Source organism: Panthera uncia, chromosome F2 (assembly GCF_023721935.1).
Source record: "Panthera uncia isolate 11264 chromosome F2, Puncia_PCG_1.0, whole genome shotgun sequence".
Classification (NCBI taxonomy): Eukaryota; Metazoa; Chordata; class Mammalia; order Carnivora; family Felidae; genus Panthera; species Panthera uncia.
Genome location: NC_064812.1, coordinates 28,637,515 through 28,659,421, shown reverse-complemented (window position 1 = coordinate 28,659,421; position 21,907 = coordinate 28,637,515). Strand labels below are relative to the sequence as shown.

The window sequence follows — 21,907 nt, the reverse complement described above, 5'->3', positions numbered from 1 at the left end:
TGAGTGCTTATGATGTTCCAGGTACCAGTCAAAGGCTTTATAATTTGTATTATTAAAAATTTTTTTAATGTTTATTTATTTTTGAGAGAAGAGAGAGACAGAGCACGAGTGGGGAGGGAGAGAGAGAGAGGGAGACACAGAATCCAAAGCAGGCTCCAGGCCCTGAGCTATAAGCATAGAGCCTGACACCAGGCTCCAATCCATGAACTGCGAGATCATGACCTGAGCTGAAGGTGAACACTTAACCGACTGAGCCATCCAGGTGCTCCTATAATTTGTATTTTCATGTATCAAACACAAAAAACAACAGGCCAAGTCCTCTATGCCTACCACCTAGATCTATCTGAATCTAACATTCTGTGTATATTTACTTTTGATTTTTTTTTAAAAAAATAAATATTTTTAGATAAAATGGAAGTCCCCTGTTTGGCTTACCCTAATCTTATTCCCCCACTTTCCACCTCTGGTGGTAAACAGTATCCTGAATTGGGATTCATATTCTTCTACTTATACTACAGATGTGTAGCCAAAAACAATACCTATCATTGTTTTAAATGTTTCAAACATTATAGAAATAAAATATTCTCTAGATATGTGTGTATGTGTATGCATATACAGAGAGAGAGAGAGAGAGAGAGAGAGAGAGAGAGAGAGAGAAAGACTTTTGTTGCCTTAGGATATAGTTAGCATTATTTCCATAAATGTGTAAATGTTACTAAACAAAATATGAATGCAAAATGACAAACTAAAACCACAACTTAGGTCTTAATATAAGCTGTATCTATATGTCATCAAAATTAATGTATATTATGTAGGATATTACCATATAAAAGAAATCATATTTGGGGGAAAACTTTTATAGGAAGAAGACTATGTAATCATATCTCATAACTTCACTCAAAATCCTGATATGTTTAATGTTCTTGATATGAGGAATGGCTCTTCAAATCCGTTGAGTTGGAATACTAGCAAGAATGGAGACTGGCACCTTGAAGCAAACACAAGTACTCTGTATTACTTGGGTATGTGTTCATTGGGCAGAAGTGATTCTTTTATCTAATGCTTTGTCTAAAGGAAGACAAAAATAGCTTAATGAGCAAATATGCCATACAGTGTCCTGCATATAGCAGGAATCAAGAAATGTTTGCTGAGTGAAAGGATTAGAGACTGAATTTATGTTGAAAAGGGCCTTGACAAAATGAACAAATCAGGAGACTATAGATGCTGGAGAGGATGTGCAGAAACAGGAACCCTCTTGCACTGTTGGTGGGAATGCAAATTGGTGCAGCCACTCTGGAAAACAGTGTGGAGGTTCCTCAAAAAATTAAAATAGACCTACCCTATGACCCAGCAATAGCACTGCTAGGAATTTACCCAAGGGATACAGGAGTACTGATGCATAGGGGCACTTGTACCCCAATGTTTATAGCAGCACCCTCAACAATAGCCAAATTATGGAAAGAGCCTAAATGTCCATCAACTGATGAATGGATAAAGAAATTGTGGTTTATATACACAATGGAATACTACGTGGCAATGAGAAAGAATGAAATATGGCCTTTTGTAGCAACGTGGATGGAACTGGAGAGTGTGATGCTAAGTGAAATAAGCCATACAGAGAAAGACAGATACCATATGGTTTCACTCTTATGTGGATCCTGAGAAACTTAACAGAAACCCATGGGGGAGGGGAAGGAAAAAAAAAAAAAAGAGAGAGGTTAGAGTGGAAGAGAGCCAAAGCATAAGAGACTCTTAAAAACTGAGAACAAACTGAGGGTTGATGGGGGGTGGGAGGGAGGGGAGGGTGGGTGATGGGTATTGAGGAGGGCACCTTTTGGGATGAGCACTGGGTGTTGTATGGAAACCAATTTGACAATAAACTTCATATATTGAAAAAGAAAAGAAAAGAAAAGAAAAGAAAAGGGCCTTGAGTTGAATTAAGAACTTACATTTTATTTTTTACAAGAATTTTTTAACGATTTTATTTATTTATTTATTTATTTATTTATTTATGTATGTATGTATGTATTTATTTATTTAAGAAAGTGAGCTGGTGGGGAGAGGGGCAGAGGGGGAAAGAGAGAGAGAGAGAGGGAGGGAGAATCTCAGGCAGACTTCATGCTCAGTGCAGAGTCTTACACTGGGCTCAATTCCACAACCCTGAGATCATGACCTGAGCTGAAATTAAGAGTTAGACACTGATGGGGCGCCTGGGTGGCGCAGTCGGTTAAGCGTCCGACTTCAGCCAGGTCACGATCTCGCGGTCCGTGAGTTCGAGCCCCGCATCAGGCTCTGGGCTGATGGCTCGGAGCCTGGAGCCTGTTTCCGATTCTGTGTCCCCCTCTCTCTCTGCCCCTCCCCAGTTCATGCTCTTTCTCCCCCCTTCCCAAAAAAAAAAAAAAAAAAAGTTGAAAAAAAAAAAGAGTTAGACGCTGAACTGGCTTAGCCACCCGGGTGTCCCAGAACTTACATTTTATGTTTGAGATAACACCAACACTGTTACACATGGCCCTGACATTTATTTCACAAAATTAGAGGAAATGAGTACAAAGGAAGCTGTCAAATATTTCGTTTCCATTTTTATTATTTTATTATTTGGGGCAATTATAAATATTTAAGAATACATTTTGAGTTCCAGAATACTTGTTTTGTCAAGACAGTTTGACTGCTTCTCAATAAGACATGTGCATTTCATCAGAATTTTTCCATATGTATTGCATACGTTTGAGCTCTACCAAGCTACTATCTAAAGAATATTTTCAAGTTGCCATGGCTTTGTCTACATTCAAGTTCTTTAGTCATCTTATGAATTTACTGTTTTTAAATTTTTTTTTAAATGTTTATTTTTGAGAGAGAGCACAAATGGGAGGAGGAGCAGAGAGAGAGGGAGACAGATGATCTGAAGCAGGCTCCACACTGACAGCAGACAGCCTGATGTGGGGCTCAAACTCATGAACCCTGAGATCAGGAACTGAGCTGAAGCCAGACACTTAACCACTAGAGCCACCCAGGTGCCCTGATCATCATATTAATTTAAAATACTTTCCTTCACCTCCAGTGTCAGGAAGAAATGAACTTCAGCAGAGCCAGCCCATTTCTGGGACCCTGGATCCTGATGTGAAAGATGTTATTATTAATTTCCAAGCTTACTGCTGCATTCTCCAGGATTGCTTTCCTATACATCCCCCATCAAGAAAACCAAATCCCAGGAAGCGACCAGCCACATATAAGTATACAGGCCTTTTGTTTGTTAATACCTTTGATAGCACTTGATGGTTTTCACACCTCACTCTTGGTTGAGAAAATAATGCCCTGGACCTGCACAATGCCTTGTAAGTCACCAGGCATGTCCACACTCATTACTTCACTTGGGCCTTATAACCACCCTGATGAGAAAATGGAAACGTCTCACAAAAATTATGTGTGAATGTTACTGGTAATCTCAAACTTGCAGAATGTTAGATATGGATTGCTAGGCCAACTCACTTATTATATATGTGAGAAAGCGGGCACCAATGACCTTTAGTGAATTATGCGACTTCACAAAACTTTTGATGACACTTTCAGAATAGCACCAGAAACTAAGTCTCCTCATTAATCCAATGCTTTCTTAGCAGGTCATGTCTTCTTTGTCTAGAATAACTATCATGGCCAAATCTTGTAATACAACTTATTTTAGTTCAAATGTTTGATTCCCTAATGTATGTTAATTCTCCTAGTTAAAAATGATTTTTCTGTCTTTGAAACTTACACAGACCTTTACCTTTATGTCTCATGTGAAATGTCATCTCTACCTTGTGTTATAGCAATTACCATACATCATGGAACTAGTATGTGATGACTGTACTAGCCTTTAAGACCCTTAAAGGTATGATCCTGATTTTATGTTATTTTTGTCCTTTATGGACAAGTAATCATAAAAATAATGTTAGTGATGATAAAAGCTAACATTTAGTGGGCACTTAAGAGCCTACTACTATGCATCAAGTATGCCTCAATATTTCTTATTAGGTGAATTACATTTCAAAATATAGACATACTACAGTAGCTACTATACAAAAAGAATAATTGAATTTATTTATATATTAACCCAATCATTTAAAAAAAATGTGCTGAGCACCTGCTATGCCCCAGACACTGTGCTGAGCATTGGGGAGTCCATTGTAAACAACAAAGATGTGGTCCCTGCCCTCATTGCACTCACATTCTATCCAAAGAGATAGATGCCAACAAAAGAAAGCAAAGAAACAAAAAAGTAAAGAGAAAATAAAGCACATGAGTGTAAGTTGTAATAAAGGTTATAAGGGCAATGGTTAGGGGCTGGGACAGAGAGCAACATGACAGGGACCTCCTTTGGGTGGAATGGTTAGAAAGGATGGGAAATTCCAGCTGAGAGCCAAAGGGTGAGGAAGAGAGGACCATGGGAAGGGTGGGAGAGGAGTGTTCTAAGCCAAGGAAGCATCTTGGCCCTGAAGTGGGAAAGAGTGTGGTATATCTAGGAACAGAGAGAAAATCAGCATGGTTGGACCCTGGTGAGCAGAAGAGAGTAGCCTGGAAATATTGTTGGAAACAGGTAGACATCAGACCATTCAGCTCAGGCAGGCAGTTAGTATTAAGAAGTAGAAGCTTTTAAATGATTTTCAGCTGAGAAGTAACATACTCCAAATTGCATTTTGGAAAGACCACTTTTGCTACTCTGTCAGCATTACAGAGGGACAGTGAAGAAAGGCTCATGAAAAGACTCTAGAGAGCTTTGTAAGAGACATGGGCCATCAGGGTTATTGACCAAAAAGCCCTTATGTAGTCTAGGGTAGAAAAAATAGTTGAAAATTTAATTAATATTCATTATGACTCACATAATAGGTTTAGATTGGTCTAGACCAGAATGTGATAGAGGAATATGTTGTTATGCTATGTGAATAGGTCTTAGAATAGGGTTTTTCCCTTTCATAGTATGAGTTCTGCTCTCTAGAAATGGCTATAATTGGATTTGTTAATTAGTATTATGCAGATAATGCTATCAGTAAAAACAAACAGAATCTTGATCCAGAGCTGGTACCTCAAGATTAGGATGTAAAGCTCTAGCTATTCAACACACATATGCTTAGTTTAAGAAGTATTAGGCTTCATTTCATTGATTATAACGATGGGCAGTAAGAAGAAGAATGTATAAAATGCATGGTATAGTGCTGGTAGGGGTAAGAATGAAAGGCTATTAATCTTGAGAAGAGCTAGATAAAATCAATTATCCAATCTGTACAATGCTGGCCAGGTTATTTAGTTAGAAAGATACAACCTTAAACAAACCTTCCCTAAAATTGCTTCTTGAAAAATAATGTATTATTGTCAGTCTAACTGCTAACCTCAGTTTTAAAACTATTAAAACAAATTTTTGTAACAGAATTTTTGATTAACACATTTCTTAATGATAAAATTAGTAATTCAAATGTATACTACAAGTACACTTTTAACCAAACTGTATATTGACCCTTTTTTAGAATTCCAGAATTAGTATCATAGAATTTTTAAAGTTTTTACTAGCTAAGGAAGCAACCACTGATTGTGAATGTTTTCCAGTAGGAAAATATCATCACCTTTATAATAATATTCTTTACAACAATTTGGACTTGAGGTGGTTTCTGGAAAGTATAGTGATGAAAAGAGGAGACTGCCTCTCCCCCAAAGCACTTTTTATATCTATTTCAGTTTAACATAACCCTCACTCTGGTTGTACACCTACCATCCCTGACTCCAGCCCAGGGGCTTAACCTCATTGACTCATCATTGCCAATTCACATCGCCAATTCCATCCCTCCCTTCACAGAATCTAACTGACCATATCCTATTTCCCCTTTCCCCATGCAGTAGCACCACATGTAAGGGTCTTTAAATGGACAAAGGATGCATTCCTTTTCTTTTTCAAAAAAATATTTTATTTTATTTTTTGAGAGAAAGAGAAAGAGAGAGTGAGCCAGAGACATTCAGAGAGAGAGAGAGAGAGAGAGAGAGAGAGAGAGAGAGAATCCCAAGCAGACTCCATGCTGACACAGAGCCCAGTTGCAGGGCTCAAACTCATGAATTGCAAGATCATGACCTGGGCTGAAATCAAGAGTTGGGTGCTTAACTGACTAAGCTACCGAGGTGCCCCAGGATACATTTCTTTTCACTTTCTGTCATGTGAAATCTTATAAGGAAATTAAGTAATTTACATCTTAGCCAAAATGAGGGTATTACAATGAGGATTTAGTGGGAGAAAAAGTGATTCAGACTGTAGATGGAAAGGAAGTTTTCTTCGATGGAGAAAAAAAAGCTGTATATGTAGTCATATGTGTTAAGTGTCCTACCAATTGCACCTATCAGCTCGTCTGCTTAGTGACAATGTATAAATTCTCTAATTTACATTCTGTCGTCCCCGAAACATCTATTATAGTGGTACACCGGAAGGAGATGGTCATTAAGTATATAGAGATAGTACTTAATGGAATCATTTCTCTTCTCTTTTCAGCTTATGGTCAAATGATTCTTTTTGGCAATCATCTCGAGAAAATAATTATACCATACCTCACCCAGGGGCAAATGTGGTTATTCCTGAAGGTAAGTATATAAATGTAAGTAAATGAAATGCCTATATTTATGTGACGTTAGGATAGATACGACAATAGTTACATTCCACCTTTAAGCAGCACACCTTGGGGAAAGAGCAAATGTGAAGAGATGGATTCTATTATTGTGTCCTGGGTACCAGACCTAGCCTTCTGGGTTTTATGTGGATTTCAACCTGAAGATTAAGGATAACATTTCCTGGGAGAGATAAGAATAAGTCATTGTGTGGAAAAAGGGTTGCAAACTTCAAAACCAGGGCTCACTGATAAGGTTGTCATTGTTTTTATCTACAGGCAATAGTTTATGGATTATGTTATATTTCTCATAATAAAGCATTGTTTTATAGGAACATGGATTGTAGCAGACACAGATATTCCGCCAATGGAAAGTCTCATTATTTGGGGAGTTCTAGAACTGGAAGATAAACACAGTGTGGGAGCTGCAGAGTCTTCTTACAGAAAAGTTGTTCTAAATGCTACCTACATATTGCTTCAGGTAGGAGGAAGGGTCTTACAATTTATACCTTTATTAGTCTAATTCTAGGATGTTGGAGATTTACTGAAAAAATTATAGGGGTGCCTGGGTGGCTCAGTCGGTTAAGCGTCAGACTTCAGCTCAGGTCATGATCTCATAGTTTGTGAGTTCTAGCCTCGCGTCAGGCTCTGTGCTGACAGCTTAGAGCCTGGAGTCTGCTTCGGATTCTGTGTCTCCCTCTCTCTCTGCTCTTTCCCCGTTCGCTTTCTGTCTCTCTCTCTCTCTCTCTCTCAAATAAGTTAACATTAAAAAAACTATAAGAACATATGTTCCATCGATGTGAATAAAAAACACAACTGGCTCTAACCTATGATATAAGTCCAATATATTTCTGCTGCCCTTTAAACTGGTGGCCACACATTCCTTAGGGAGTAATTATGCTACTTTTTACTGTGAAGTTTGCCCATTTTTAATCCTACGTAGAATATTTGTATTATTGTTAGGTAAAGCTAAACCACAACTTGCTCCAACAACCAGAGAATCCAATTCCAGGAGTTGTGGAAAAAAAATAAAAAATTTAAACCTTTTCTTTTTTTTTTTTTTTTTTTTTTTTTTTAACATTAACGTTTATTTTATTTTTGAGACAGAGAGAGACAGAGCGTGAATGGGGGAGGGGCAGAGAGAGAGGGAGACATAGAATCGGAAGCAGGCTCCAGGCTCTGAGCCATCAGCCCAGAGCCCGACATGGGGCTCAAACTCATGGACCGCGAGATCGTGACCTGAGCTGAAGTTGGACGCTTAACCAACTGAGCCACCCAGGCGCCCCATAAACCTTTTCTTTTTTTAAGAAAACAGTGTTTCTTAAAATGAATGGACATAGATGGAATTATGACAACAGGAGAAGATTACTAAAAATATTTCAGTTGTTTGGAACAATCACCTCATTCTCTCATAAAGCTCAGACTGTCTTGAATATGTAACAGTATAATTGGTTGAATTGTTCTGTCAGTTTTTATTGTTAATTAAAAACAATGGCCTAGCCAAAAAGCTGTTAAGTGTCCTAAGAAAATAAAAGTAGTAGTAACTTTTCTTTGCTAAAACTAGGCCTTTACTGCTTTAAAGATATGCAGTATTTTAGTATTTAGATGCATGAGCTTTGAGGTAAATTAAAGGTACGACTGAGTCCTTACCTCAGTTGGGAACCTTGGGTAATGACCGCTTTTAGCAACAGTTTTCTCCCCTATCAAGTGAGAATAATAACAGCAATTCATGGGCTTAGTGTAAAGGTCAAATGATATAATGTATGTAAAGCCTTACACATTATGCCTGGCAGAGAATCAGCAAGCATTTAGTAGTAGCTATTATTATCAACAAAGAGGGCTCCTTAAGAAACGAAATAGATGAACATAGGGGAAAGGGGGAAAAAAAAAGAGGGAGAGAGGGAAACAAACCATTAAGAGAACAAACAGGGTTGACAGAGGGAGATGGGTGGGGGGTAGGCTAAATGGATGATGGGCATTAAGGAGGGCACTTGTAGTAGATATTGTATGTAAGTGATGAATCGCTAAATTCTACTACTTAAACCAGTATTACACTATATGTTAACTAAAATTTAAATAAAAATTTGAAAAAACAAAACAATGAGGCCTCCTAATGGGCACAGCTTGGAATTGTGAGGAGTGTACTTCATATATGTCATATTGTGCTAAAATAAAACGTCATCTGTCCAGTAGCACTAGTTTAGGTCTAAGCAGGTCTCAGCTTTAAGACAGTGCTGACAATAAGTAGCTAGTAAGTCCGACTTCGAAAAATCATTTAAGCAGCCTATCCCAAAGTGACAGGGTTAAATCAAGGTCGCTTCCAGATACAATACTGTTCTTTGTATAACAAATTTCATTCATTTTTACTAGAGGAGGCTACCAGTATCTTTCTAATTCCATTTTTATGGGTGAAATTTTTTTCTGCCCAATTTTTAAGTATTAACAATTTTCTGCTTCACTGCAGGGAGGTAGATTGATTGGTGGCTGGGAAGATAACCCTTTTAAAGGAGAATTACAGATTGTTCTTAGAGGAAATCATTTTACTCCAGACTGGGCACTTCCAGAAGGACCAAATCAAGGATCAAAGGTCTTAGGTATGTGTTTCCAGATACCAAAAGTATCATGTCAGTTTTGAGAATCTATTTTTTTTAATTTTTTTAATGTTTATTTATTCTTTTTTTTTTAATTTTTTTTTTTAATGTTTATTTATTTTTGAGACAGAGAGAGACAGAGCATGAACGGGGGAGGGTCACAGAGAGAGGGAGACACAGAATCTGAAACGGGCTCCAGGCTCTGAGCTGTCAGCTCAGAGCCCGACGCGGGGCTAGAACCCACAGACCGTGAGATCATGACCTGAGCCGAAGTCGGACGCTTAACCGACCGAGCCACCCAGGCGCCCCTAATGTTTATTTATTCTTGAGAGAGAGAGAGAGACAGAGACAGAGTATGAGCGGGGCAGGGTCAGAGAGAGGGAGACACAGAATCTGAAGCGGGCCCTAGGCTCTGAGCTGTCAGCACAGAGCCCGATGCGGGGCTCGAACTCACAAACCACAAGACCATGACCTGAGCTGAAGTCAGACGCTCAACCAACTGAGCCACCCAGTTGCCCTGAGAATCTATTTTAAGACATATGGCACTGAAATACTTACCAGTTCATGATGTTATGGTATCAGAAGACTTTACAGACATTTATTTATAGTAAAGCATTATAAAAATAAATTTTAAAATGTTTAAATAAATCATGTCACACTAAAATAGGTATAGATGTGCGTATCTGAAACCAAAATATAATTCATTGCAAAACTAATATTAATCTCTCCATATGTGTATTATTTCTCCAATCTGGTTTTCTTTATAACTGTCTCTTTTTATAAATAATCATACTTTCTCATATCTTAGTGCTTTTCCCTTAAAAGGTAACTTTTCTACACATTATTCTACTTATAGTGTTAATAATCTGTGAATCAGTTGACTGCCATCAGTTATCCTGTCACAACTGTTGCTGAACTTTATACTTTCCTGTTGGATGTGTATGGCTGTACGTATTCCTATCTGAGCCTGGAAAGTAAAGGAACTGAGAGGGTTTATTTGGTCATGATTAATAACCAAGTTTATTAACACTGCTGCATATCTGTTGGAAAGATACATACAAGCATGTGCTGCAGTCGCTTTGCCATACAATTTCTAAACAGTGACCATCAGTAAATAGGGGCATAAAAAATGGCTTTGACTGAAGGAGTCAGCTCTCCACTGGTAAGTGTTCCAAGGCAGACAAATTCCATCTTAAAAAGAACTTGCTTTTATGTGTTTATTTTTTTGTTTCAAAAGTAACATTTCAAACAACATAAACGATATCAATAAAAAATATTAAGAAAAAGTATACATCTTTCCAATACTACCCCATCATGAGGAAACTAGTATCTAGTATCATGTAAAAAATTAGCAGTTTTTACATGTCTTCTCATGTTCTTTATATATGTGTACATTCATATTGCATATATTGATTTGTGGTTATAGTATTGTGCCTTTTACAAAAACATGGTCAAACTAAATATATTCCTATGCAGTTTTCTTTCTCAGTTAACATGTTATGGATATCTTTCTACGTCAATATTTACAGATAACACTCTTTCTTTTTATAGCATATTACCCTAATGTATTAGTATATTATAATTTATTCCATCATTCTCTTATTGATGTACATTTAGATTTATTCCATTTTTCCAATATTTTCTAGGATTATGGTGGGCATTCTCATTCATGTATCCTTGTGTGCTGGCTTTAATTTCTATGGACCAGATTCCTAGAAGTGGCTCAAAGAGCCAAAGCCATCTTGTATAACCCTGAGCAGATATCCAACTTCATTCCATTCATTCTAAAATATCCAATCATTTATTAAAATGAATGGTTTCATTTTATCTTAGCACCTAACTCAGTACTATGTGGTGAATAAATAGAAGCTTTTCTATTTCAGGGGTGTTTGGTGAGCTGGATCTTCATGGATTTCCACGTTCAATATATAAAACTAAGCTCTCAGAAACTGCAGAGGCTGGTTCCAAAGTCCTATCTCTAATGGATGCTGTGGATTGGCAGGTACAGGAAATATTATGTGGTGGGAACTGAATACACACAGTGGGTCAACTTACAAAGGTTTCTTTTTTATTCTCATGCACATTTTTTTTCCATAGGATTGATCAGATAAGAAACATATATTTTGCATTAACTTGCACTCAGAAGCTGACCTGATAGTAGGCATTTAAAAATTGGGATTTTAAAGGTCCTTCAGAATATATAAAGAACACTATTTATCTTTAGTTATGAAAGGAAAATATGAAAGTTTTTGAATGGAAAAAAATTTTTTATGTGTGTCTTTCCCATATTTCAGGAATATCAAGTAATAGTTAATTATATTAAAAAAACTGGCAAAATTTAAGAATATTGTACTGACCAGTTTTTAATATAAATATGAATATATTTGCTTTGATCTATTTAATTTCTTAAAAGTATATTGCCTGTGATTTTATTTAGTGACTGAATTAAATTTGAGGAGATGTTGAGATAAATCATAATTTAGAATTCTTCATATCAAACACAAGCATATTTATTTTTAGAGACCTCAATGTATGTTTGTTCTTTCTGATAATACCATGTTGCTAATCAGATATAAATTAAATTAGAATTTTAAAAGTTATTATTAAGAAATAGAAACCTATTTTGAAAATTGTTCTTGAATTTGGCACTTGAATTTTTCTAAGGAGGGAGAAGAGATTGTGATAACAACTACAAGCTATGATTTCCACCAGACAGAAACTAGAAGTATCATTAAAGTCCTGCATGACCAGAAAATTCTGATTCTCAATGATACCCTTTCCTACACTCACCTTGGTAAGTAGCTGTTCTTTAAATAGATATGTAATTAACATGCCTTGAAATGTCCACATTTTTAGTGATCTCCTTTGTAATTACAACTATTTGATTTAAAAATCTAACATTTTTGAGGAACATTTCACTCTGATTGGTACTAGTACCCAAGGGGCACTACTGTATTGGCTTCCAATAGTCCCTGCTATATGCATTCATTCATTCAGCAAATATTCAGCAAAGACTAACATGTAACGTCCCATGGGGGTAAAGTTAGCACTTTCTGTTTTAAGCAAGCTTCTAGGTGATTCTCATCCACGTGAATTTTGAGAACCCTTGAGCCAAGAGAATCTTTGTCCCAATTTGTTTTGTTAACACATTTCTCACCTATAACTGCATTTAGAAAAGCTACAACAAAATGGTAGAACCATAATTCTCAAGGATAGAAGGAATTCATCAGAATCATCTGAAGATGATCTTTCAACTTACAGGATCAGGGCTATCCCAGCACCCACTCTTTCCCCATTTGACATTCTACTTTCATCTGAATCTAAGAAAGTGGTAGCAGACAGGGGTGTTATGTTAGAAAAGCCATACAGATGCTTCTGGTACTCATGAGAACTTCAGCTATAATGTGGCATGATTGATAGGCAGATGTTTGACGTTCATGGAAAAGAAACTTCAAAGAAATTTTAATGCCAGTATTTTGATGGAAGCATATGTATCTATCATTCTATGTCACACATTTTTTTAAATCAAAAGGAAAAAGCTTGTTGACCAACACTGTAATTATAAAACAAGTTGTTTTTATAAGTTTGACATTATAGATTCTTTCATTTAAACTACCAAACATTTATTTCTGTTGAAATACACCTGCTTGCCTTAAAATTTTGAGTAAGAGTTCTAGAAGTGTAGAATGTAATTTAGATTATATTTTACAAATCATTAAGATATAAGTGTATAGACTGCGCTTGATATGCTACTACACATTTGTAAAAAAATGTGATCAGTATAAAATATGCTATAGGAAAATTGGAACAAACCAAAGTTCAGGCATCATAAAAGATAATATCTGTGTGCTTCTGATTATCCATATGACCTTGGACAAATTATTTTACTTCTCTACTTCATTTTCTCAACTTGGCCTTACAACAGTGATTTAATTTATAATTTGAAGTTATTGTTATTGTTACTACAATATTGGTATTGTTACTACCAAGTAAACAATAACTTCATAATTGCTGATTATAATCATACTTTTGGTGTAAACAGAAGAAATGCTTTTTATTTATTTCATTTTATAAATTAAAAAGTATTATGGGGGGATCTAAGATGGCAACGTAATAGGAAGATGCTATAGACTCATCGTGTCCCTTGAACACAACTAGATAACTGTCAAATCATTCTGAATACCCAAGAAATCAACCTGAAGACTGACAGAACAAACTCTACAACTAGACAGAGAAGCCACATGGAGAAAGAAAGTAGGAGGTGCAGAGACATGGGTTAGAAGAGAAACGAATCACTGTGGAGGTGCTGTGGAGAGGAGGGAACCCTGGTCATGGAGAAAGGCAAGAGAGAGCATAGCACACAGGGGTAAGCACGAGGAGAACACTTCCTCAAAGTTATTGCCTAGGAAAACAGAGGGGCTGATTTTTGTGAGTTTTTGCAACCAGCAGGTCTGGAAGACTAGAGTTTTAAAGGTATGTGGGCATGGCTTGTATAAAGCCCTTAAGGTTCTACCCTGCTCCTGGAAAGAAGGCAGGCAAACAACCTGGGAGGCAGCTGGCAGAATCTGAGGAATGCCTAAAACACAGGGAGAGACTGTTCCCTCTTCTTGGAGCAGTTCTGTGAAAGGTAGAATTCATGGAGATGCGTCTCTGTCTCAGCCATCCAGGGGCCTCGTTTCCCTTCCCTGTCCCTCAGCATAGCTGCAGAGCCACATACAGCTGGTCTCTGACACTGGCTGCCTGGCCTGCCTCTTCCGAGTCCCACACCCCTGTGCTCTGGCGGGACTGCCCTTCTTGGTCAAGCCAGCCTCAGTCACAGGGCGGTGGGCCTCTCCCTCAGAAGACCAGTGCAGGTCCCCATCACACCATGTTCCTAAAGCCTGGAGTTTTAAAAGTCAGCAGGCTTGCCTGGGATAGAGCCCTGAGGGCACTACCCTGCTCCTGAAGTGAAGGCAGGCAGACAACCGGGGGGTGGGGGTGGGGGACAGACAGTGTGGAAACAACAATCTGAAAAATGTCTGGGACATACAGCAGGGAGATTATTTGCTGTTTTGGGAGTGCTTCCCTGAGAGGGATTGTGCCTGGAGACTCCTCTCTGGGGACAAAGGAGCTGCCTAGCACCATTTCCCACCCCTGTCCCTCAGCATAAACACAGAACCACCTTCAGTAAACAGCACAGCACCAACACTGGTTGCCTAGTCTACTTACACCAGCTCCCACACTGCTGTGCTCTACCAGTATGGCCCTTCTCAGTCAAGTGTGCCCCAATCCCAGCATGGTGGGCCCCTTCCTTAAAAGACCAGCAGAAATTCCTGCCCATACTATGTCTCCTGACCAGAGACTTCTGCAGGGCTTCAGTTCTAGTGGAAGTAGCATCAGGTCTCACTTAACAGGCAGACCAGAGCAAACCTACTTAAAACCCGGCACACTATGGCCAAGTACCAAACACTGCCCACTGCAGGCAAGGAGAGCCTCTGCAGACAACTAGCCTGAAGGATAGCAGCCAAAACACTATAGCAGTGTACATCCAGCAGACACTAGAGACATGATCTTTTCCTCATAAAACCATCTAAGTAGCAGGACACATAACAGACTTTTCTAACACAAAGAAGAAGACAGAAATTTAGACAAAATGCCAAGATGGAGGAATTCATCCCACATGAAAGAAAAAGATAAGGTCACATCCAGAGATCTAAGTGAAACTGATATAAATAACATATCTGATGGAGAATTTAAAGCAACAATCATAAGGATACTCACTGGGATTAGGAAAAGAATGGAAGATGTCAGGAAGGGACTTACCACAGATATAAAATAGTTAAAAAAAAATTGAAATGAAACATGCAATAACTGAAATTTGCAACTGACTGGAAGCAATGAACACAAGAATAGAAGGAGAAGAGGAATGAATAAGTGATATAGAAGCTAGAATAATGGAAAATAAAGCTGAACAAAAGAGAGAAAGAACTATGGATCACAAGAATAGATTTAGGGAACTCAGTGACTCCCATCAAATGTAACAACATTTATATTATAGAAGTCCCAGATAAAGAAGAGAGAGAAAAGAAGGAAGAAAATTTATTTGGGGAAATAATAGAAAATTTCCCTAATCTGGAGAAGGAAACAGATATCCAGATCCAGGAGGCACAGAGAATTCCCATCAAAATCAACAAAGCAGGCCAACACCAAGACATATTGTAATTATATTTGCAAAATATAGTGATAAAGGAAAAAATTCTAAGAGCAGTAAGACAAAAGTGGTCCCTAACTTACAAGGGAGAGTTCATAAGGCTAGCTGCAGATCTCTCAACAGAAACCTGGCAGGCCAAAAGGGAGTGGCATAATATATTCAACATGCTGAATGGGAAAAATCTGCAGCCAAGAATACTCTATGACAGCAAGGCTTTCATTCAGAATAGAAAAAGACACAAAGAGTTTCCCAGACTAACAAAATCTAAAGAACTTTATGACCATTAAACTAGCCCTCCAAGAAATAGTAAAAGGGACTCTATGTGGAAAGGAAAGACCAAAAGTGACAAAGACAAGAAAGGAACAGAGAAATCTCCAGAAACAAAACAAAACAAGTAATAAAATGACACTGAATACATACCTATCAATAATTACTCTGAAGGTAAATGGATTAAACAGTCAAATCAAAAGACATAGGGTGTCAGAATGAATTAAAAAAAAAAAGACCCATTTATATGCTGCCTACAAGAGTCTCATTTTAGAACTAAAGACACTTGCAGATTGAAAGTGAGGGGATGGAGAAACATTTATCACACAAATGGATGTCAAAAGAAAGGCAGAGTAGCAATACTTATATCAGACAAACTAGATTTAAAAACAAAGACTGTAACAAGAGATGAAGAAGAGCACTATATCATAATAAAGGGAACACTCCAACGAGATCTAATAATTGTAAGTATTTGTGCCCCCAACATGAAAGAACCCAAATATATAAAACAAGAACAAACATAAAGAACTAATTGATAATAATACAGTAATAGTAGGGGCTTTAACACCCCACTTACAACAATGAACAGATCATCTAAGCAGAAAGTCAACAAGGAAACAATAGCTTTGAATGACACACTGGACCAGATGGACTTAACAGATATATTCAGAACATTTCATCCTAAAATAGCAGAATGCACATTCTTTTCAGGTGCACATGGAACTCCAGAATAGACCATATACTGGGTCACCAATCAGGCCTCAATAAGTACAAAAAGATTGAAATCATACCATGTATATTTTCAGATCACAATGCTATGAAACTTGAAGTCAACCACAAGAAAAACTTTGGAAAGACCAAAAATATATGGAGGTTAAAGAACATCCTGGTAAAAATGAATGGATCAATACAGAAATTAAAAAAGATATTAAAAATACATGGAAACAAATGAAAATGAAAACACGATGGTCCAAAACCCTTGGGATGCAACAAAAGCAGTCATTAGATGGAAGTATATAGCAATACAGGCCTACTTTAAGAAGCAAGAAAAATCTCCAATAAATAACCTAACCTCGTACTAAAAGGAGCTAGAAAAAGAACAATTGAAGCCAAAATCCAACAGAAGGAAAATAATTGAGATTAAAGCAGATATAAATGATATAGAAACTAAAAAAATAGACCAGATCAATGAAGCCAGGAGCTGGTTCTTTGAAAAAATTGATAAAATTGATAACCCCTAACCAGACATATCAAAAGGAAAAGAGGAAAGGGCCCAAATATATAAAATCACAAATGAGAGGATAAATTAACAACCAGTACTACAGAAATACAAACAACTGTAAGAGAATATTATGGAAAATTATATGCCAACAAATTGGACAACCTAGAAGAAATGGAGAAATTATTAGAAACATATGTACTACCAAAACTGAAACAGGAAGAAATAGAAAGCTTGAACAAACTGATAACTAGCAAAGTAGTTGAATCAGTAGTGAAAAATCTCCCAATAAATAAATCTCCCATCCTGAGCCAGATGGCTTTATAGTTTAACTCTGCCAAACATTTAGCGAGTTAATAACTATTCTTCTCAAACTATTCCAAGGAAACAGAAATAGAAGGAAACTTACAAACTCATTCTACAAGGCCAGCTTTACCCTGATCCCAAAACCAGACCAAGACTCCACTAAAAAAGAGAACTACAGGCTAATATCCCTGATGAAGATAGATGCAAAAGTCAACATACAGAAATCTTTTGCATTTCTATACGCCAATAATGAAGCAGCAGAAAGAGAAATCAAGGAATCAGTTCCATTTACAATTGCACCAAAAACCATAAGATACCTAAGAATAAACATAACTAAAGGGGTGAAGATCTGTACTCTGAAGTATAAAACACTGATGAAAGAAATTGAAGAAGACACAAAGAAATGGAAAAACAGTCCATGCTTGTGCAATGGAATAGCAAATATTGTTAAAATGTCTATATTACCCAAAGCAATCTATACTTTTAATCCAATCCCTATCAAAATACCACCAGCATTTTTCACAAAGCTAAAATAAACAATCCCAAAATTTGTATGGAACCACAAAAGACCCTGAATAGGCAAAGCAGTCTTGGAAAAGAAAAGTAATGCCAGATGCATCATAATTCTGGACTTCAAGCTATATTACAAAGCTATAATTATTAAGACAGTATGGTATTGGCACACATACAGACACATAGATTAATGGAATAGAATAGAAAATCCAGAAATGAACCCATAACTCTGTGGTCAACTAATCTTCAACAAGGCGGGAAAGAATATCCAATGGGAAAAAGTCTCTTCAACAAATTATGTTAGGAAAACTGGAAGCACCATGCAAAAGAATGAAAGAGGACCTCTTTCTTATACCATATACAAAAACAAATTCAAAATGGATTAAAAACCTGAATGTGAGACAATAAACCATTAAAATCCTAGAGGAGAACACAGGCAGTAAGTGCTTTGACATAGGCCGTAGCAACTTCTTACTAGATATATCTCCTGAGGCAAGGAAAACAAAAGTAAAAATAAACTATTGGGACTTCATCAAAATAAAAAGCTTCTGCACAGTGAAGGAAACAATCAACAAAACTAAAAGGCATCCTGCACAATGGGGGAATAATGGCATATCTGATAAAGGGTTAGTATCCAAAATATATAAAGAATTTATACAACTCAACACCTAAAAAACAAATAATCCAATTAAAGCATAGGCAGAAAACATGAAAAGACATTTTTCCAAAGAAGATATCCAGATGGCTAAAAGACACATCAAAAGATGCTCAACATCACTCATCATCAAATCAAAACTACAACTGGTGTGATATCACCTCACACAAGTCAGAATGGCTAAAATTAACAATACAGGAAATAATAGGTGTTGAAGAAAATGTGGGGAAAGGGGAATTCTCTTGCACTGTTGGTAGGAATGCAAATTGCTGCAACAACTCTGGAGAACACTATGGAGGTTCCTCAGAAAGTTAAAAATAGAACCATCTATGATCTGGCAATTGCACTACCTGGTATTGACCCAAAGGATACAAAAATAGTAATTCAAAGGGATACATGTACCCTGATGTTTCTAGCAACATTATCTACAATAGTCAAATTATGGAAAGAGCCAAAATATCCATTGACTGATGAATGGATAAAGAAGATGTGGTATATATGTATATACATACGTACATATATACACAGTGAAGTATTATTCAACCATAAAGGAGAGTGAAATCTTGCCATTTGCAACAACGTGGATGGAGCTAGGGGGTATTAAGCTAAGTGAAACAAGTAAGTGTGAGAAAAACAAATACCATGTGATTTTACTCATACGTGGAATTTAAGAAACAAAACAAATGAATATGGGGGGGGGAAGAAAGACAGGAAAAGCAAGAAACAGACTCTTAAGTATAGAGGACAAGCTGATGGTTACGAGAGGGCAGGTGTGGGGGGGGATCGGTTAAATAGGTGAGAGAGATTAAGGAGGGCACTTGGGATGAGCACCGGGTGTTGTACGTAAGTGTTGTATAACCAAATTCTACACGTGAAACCAATATTATGCTATATGTTAACTGGAATTTAAATAAAAACTTGGAAAGAAAAAAATTAAAACTATCATAATTTCAGTCTGCCATCTATGTATGTTTAAGCATGCAAATCTAATTAATTCACACATTTGTGTTGACTTTTGGCATATTAGAAATTTATGTGGCCTGTGAATTACAAAGGAACTGATAAACACAGGTATTTCTCAGCATTGGTAATAATCTAGCTGTCCTTTCTGTTGTAGCTGAAAGATACCATGTTCCTGGAACAGGTCAGAGCTACACGTTAGCAGCTGATGTTGGGATACTGAGTAGGAACATCAAAATATTTGGTGAAGATTACCCAGGTTGGTTCAAGGAATCTTTTGGTGCACGTGTCCTGGTCAGCTCATTCACTGAAAATATGATGACATTTAAAGGTTGGTACAAATTTGAAAGATAACATGGTCTCTTCTATGTTTAGTCATTTCTTAAACAATTGTCACTTCTTTTTAGGATCACACGTGTTTAAAAAATTCAAGTGAGTACATTTTAAAGATCTTACTGGCTTTAATCAATGGGTTGTGAATCAGGCAGTGTCTGATCTAGCGGATAGAAAGGAGCTCCACAGAGCTGTGCAAAATGAAATACTTTTACAGGCAGAAGGGAGCAGGTTACTTGCCTCTAGGGGACGTCAGGGGCTAATCAGGGAGATTACCTAACCAGTGCTGATCAGGTGATTCCTGACTGACTGGTTTAAGATTCCATTTCTGGGAGTGGAACTGTAATTAAGTTCAGTCTCAGTTTGGTGACATGGGGCCGAGCATGTCACCATGTTGCATAAGCAACTCCCAATTTGGGCCTGTTGTCTTGTTTTTAACACATGGGAGAATGAAGCCTTGAGAGGGATTATGTAAACCCAGGTGCTACCCTCAACAACCAAATCCCTGACATTTTTCTACTTATTTTATCTTCATAGACAATAAGAATTATTAAATTAATAATGACCTTAGGTAACAGCCCAGCTTCTCACCCAAACAGAAATCATTTGATAATAAGCACAATAGATCTGTTAATTTTGTTTGAAGGAAAATTTCAAATATATACAAAATTTTCAAACATAGAGAAATGTGTAATGAACCCCAGTGTACCCATCACTAGGTACCACAATGGTCAACTTTGGTCATTCTTGTTTCAACTATACGACCACCCACTCTCTTCAAGCCCCTGGGTTATTTTGAAGCAACCACATACATTTTTTTATTGAGATATAATTGACATAACATTGTATAAGTTTAAGGTGTACACTGTATTTATGTTGATACATTTATATATCCCAATATGATTACCATTGTAGTGTCAGCTAACATCTCTTTCATGCACATAATATGTCTTTTGTGTGGCGAGAGCAATAAAGATCTAGTCCCTTAGCAATTCTGAAGTTACAATACAGTGTTGTTGACTGTAATCACTACGTTGTACATTAGATCTCCAGAATTTATTTAGCCGCAGGCTGCAAGTTTATACCCTTAAACAACATCTTCCTAATTCCCCACCACTACCACCCCAGCTCCTGGTAACCACCATTCTACTCTGTTTTTATGAATATGGCTTTTTTAGATTCCACATATGAGTTTCATACAGTATTTGTCTTTCTCTGACTTACCCCACTTAGCATAATGCCCTCAAGGTCTGTCTGTGTTGTGGCAAATGGTAGCAAATGGTAAGAGTTCCTCTTTTCTTAAATGGCTTAATAATGTTCCATTGTTCATATATGCCCCATCTTCTTTATCCATTCATCCATTGGTGGACACTTAGGTTGTTCCCATATCTTGGGTATTGTAAATGAAGCAATCACATATTATTTCATCTAAAAATATTTCAGCATGTAACTTTAAAAGACTTTAAAAATGTTTGTAAGAGGGGCGCCTGGGTGGCTCAGTCGGTTGGGCGGCCGACTTCGGCTCAGGTCATGATCTTGCGGTCCGTGAGTTAAAAAATAAATAAATAAAAATAAATAAAAATGTTTGTAAGTATCAGATGCTAAAATGTTAATGTAATACCTTATATCAAATGATTATTCAGACTCCCCCAATTTATTCTTTCTCTTTCCTTCCTTCCTTCCTTCTGCTTGCATTCCCTTTGTTCAAATCAGGATCTAAATAAGACCATGCTGCAATTGGTTGTGAATTTTATAATTTTTTTAAACATTTATTTATTTTTGAGACAGAGAGAGAGACAGAGTATGAATGGGGGAGGGTCAGAGAGAGAGGGAGACACAGAATCTGAAACAGGCTCCAGGCTCTGAGCTGTCAGCACAGAGTCCGACGCGGGGCTCGAACTCACAGACGTGAGATCATGACCTGAGCCGAAGTCGGACGCTTAACCAACTGAGCCACCCAGGTGCCCCTGTGAATTTTAAATCTCTGATTCATGTATCTCTTCTTGCAGTTTATGTACAAAAGAACCTAGATCACCTGTTCAGTAGTATTTCCAACAGTCTAGAATTTAGTAATTCATCCCTAGAACTTCACTTGTTCCTGTATCCTTTGTATTTTCTATCATAGGTAGTTTAGAGCTAAAAAATTGATCATACTCAGACCCAATTTTTAGGCAAGAATTCTTCATGGTTGACGGTGTACTTTTCCACTAAGTAGACATGTAATGTATGATTATTCCGTTTGTGTCTGATAAGCTT

At 37.2% G+C, this 21,907-nt stretch overlaps 1 protein-coding gene across 1 annotated transcript in view; it reads left to right on the top strand.

Moving 5' to 3' along the window:
- Window positions 1-21,907, top strand: part of PKHD1L1 (PKHD1 like 1) — a 160,170-nt gene that overhangs the window by 98,816 nt on the left and 39,447 nt on the right. The window contains exons 52-59 of the mRNA XM_049633010.1: window positions 863-1,022; window positions 3,059-3,230; window positions 6,506-6,594; window positions 6,950-7,098; window positions 9,082-9,211; window positions 11,092-11,210; window positions 11,873-12,002; window positions 19,476-19,649. Coding sequence (XP_049488967.1) covers window positions 863-1,022; window positions 3,059-3,230; window positions 6,506-6,594; window positions 6,950-7,098; window positions 9,082-9,211; window positions 11,092-11,210; window positions 11,873-12,002; window positions 19,476-19,649 — 1,123 coding nt within the window. The remainder of the gene's footprint in view (window positions 1-862; window positions 1,023-3,058; window positions 3,231-6,505; window positions 6,595-6,949; window positions 7,099-9,081; window positions 9,212-11,091; window positions 11,211-11,872; window positions 12,003-19,475; window positions 19,650-21,907) is intronic.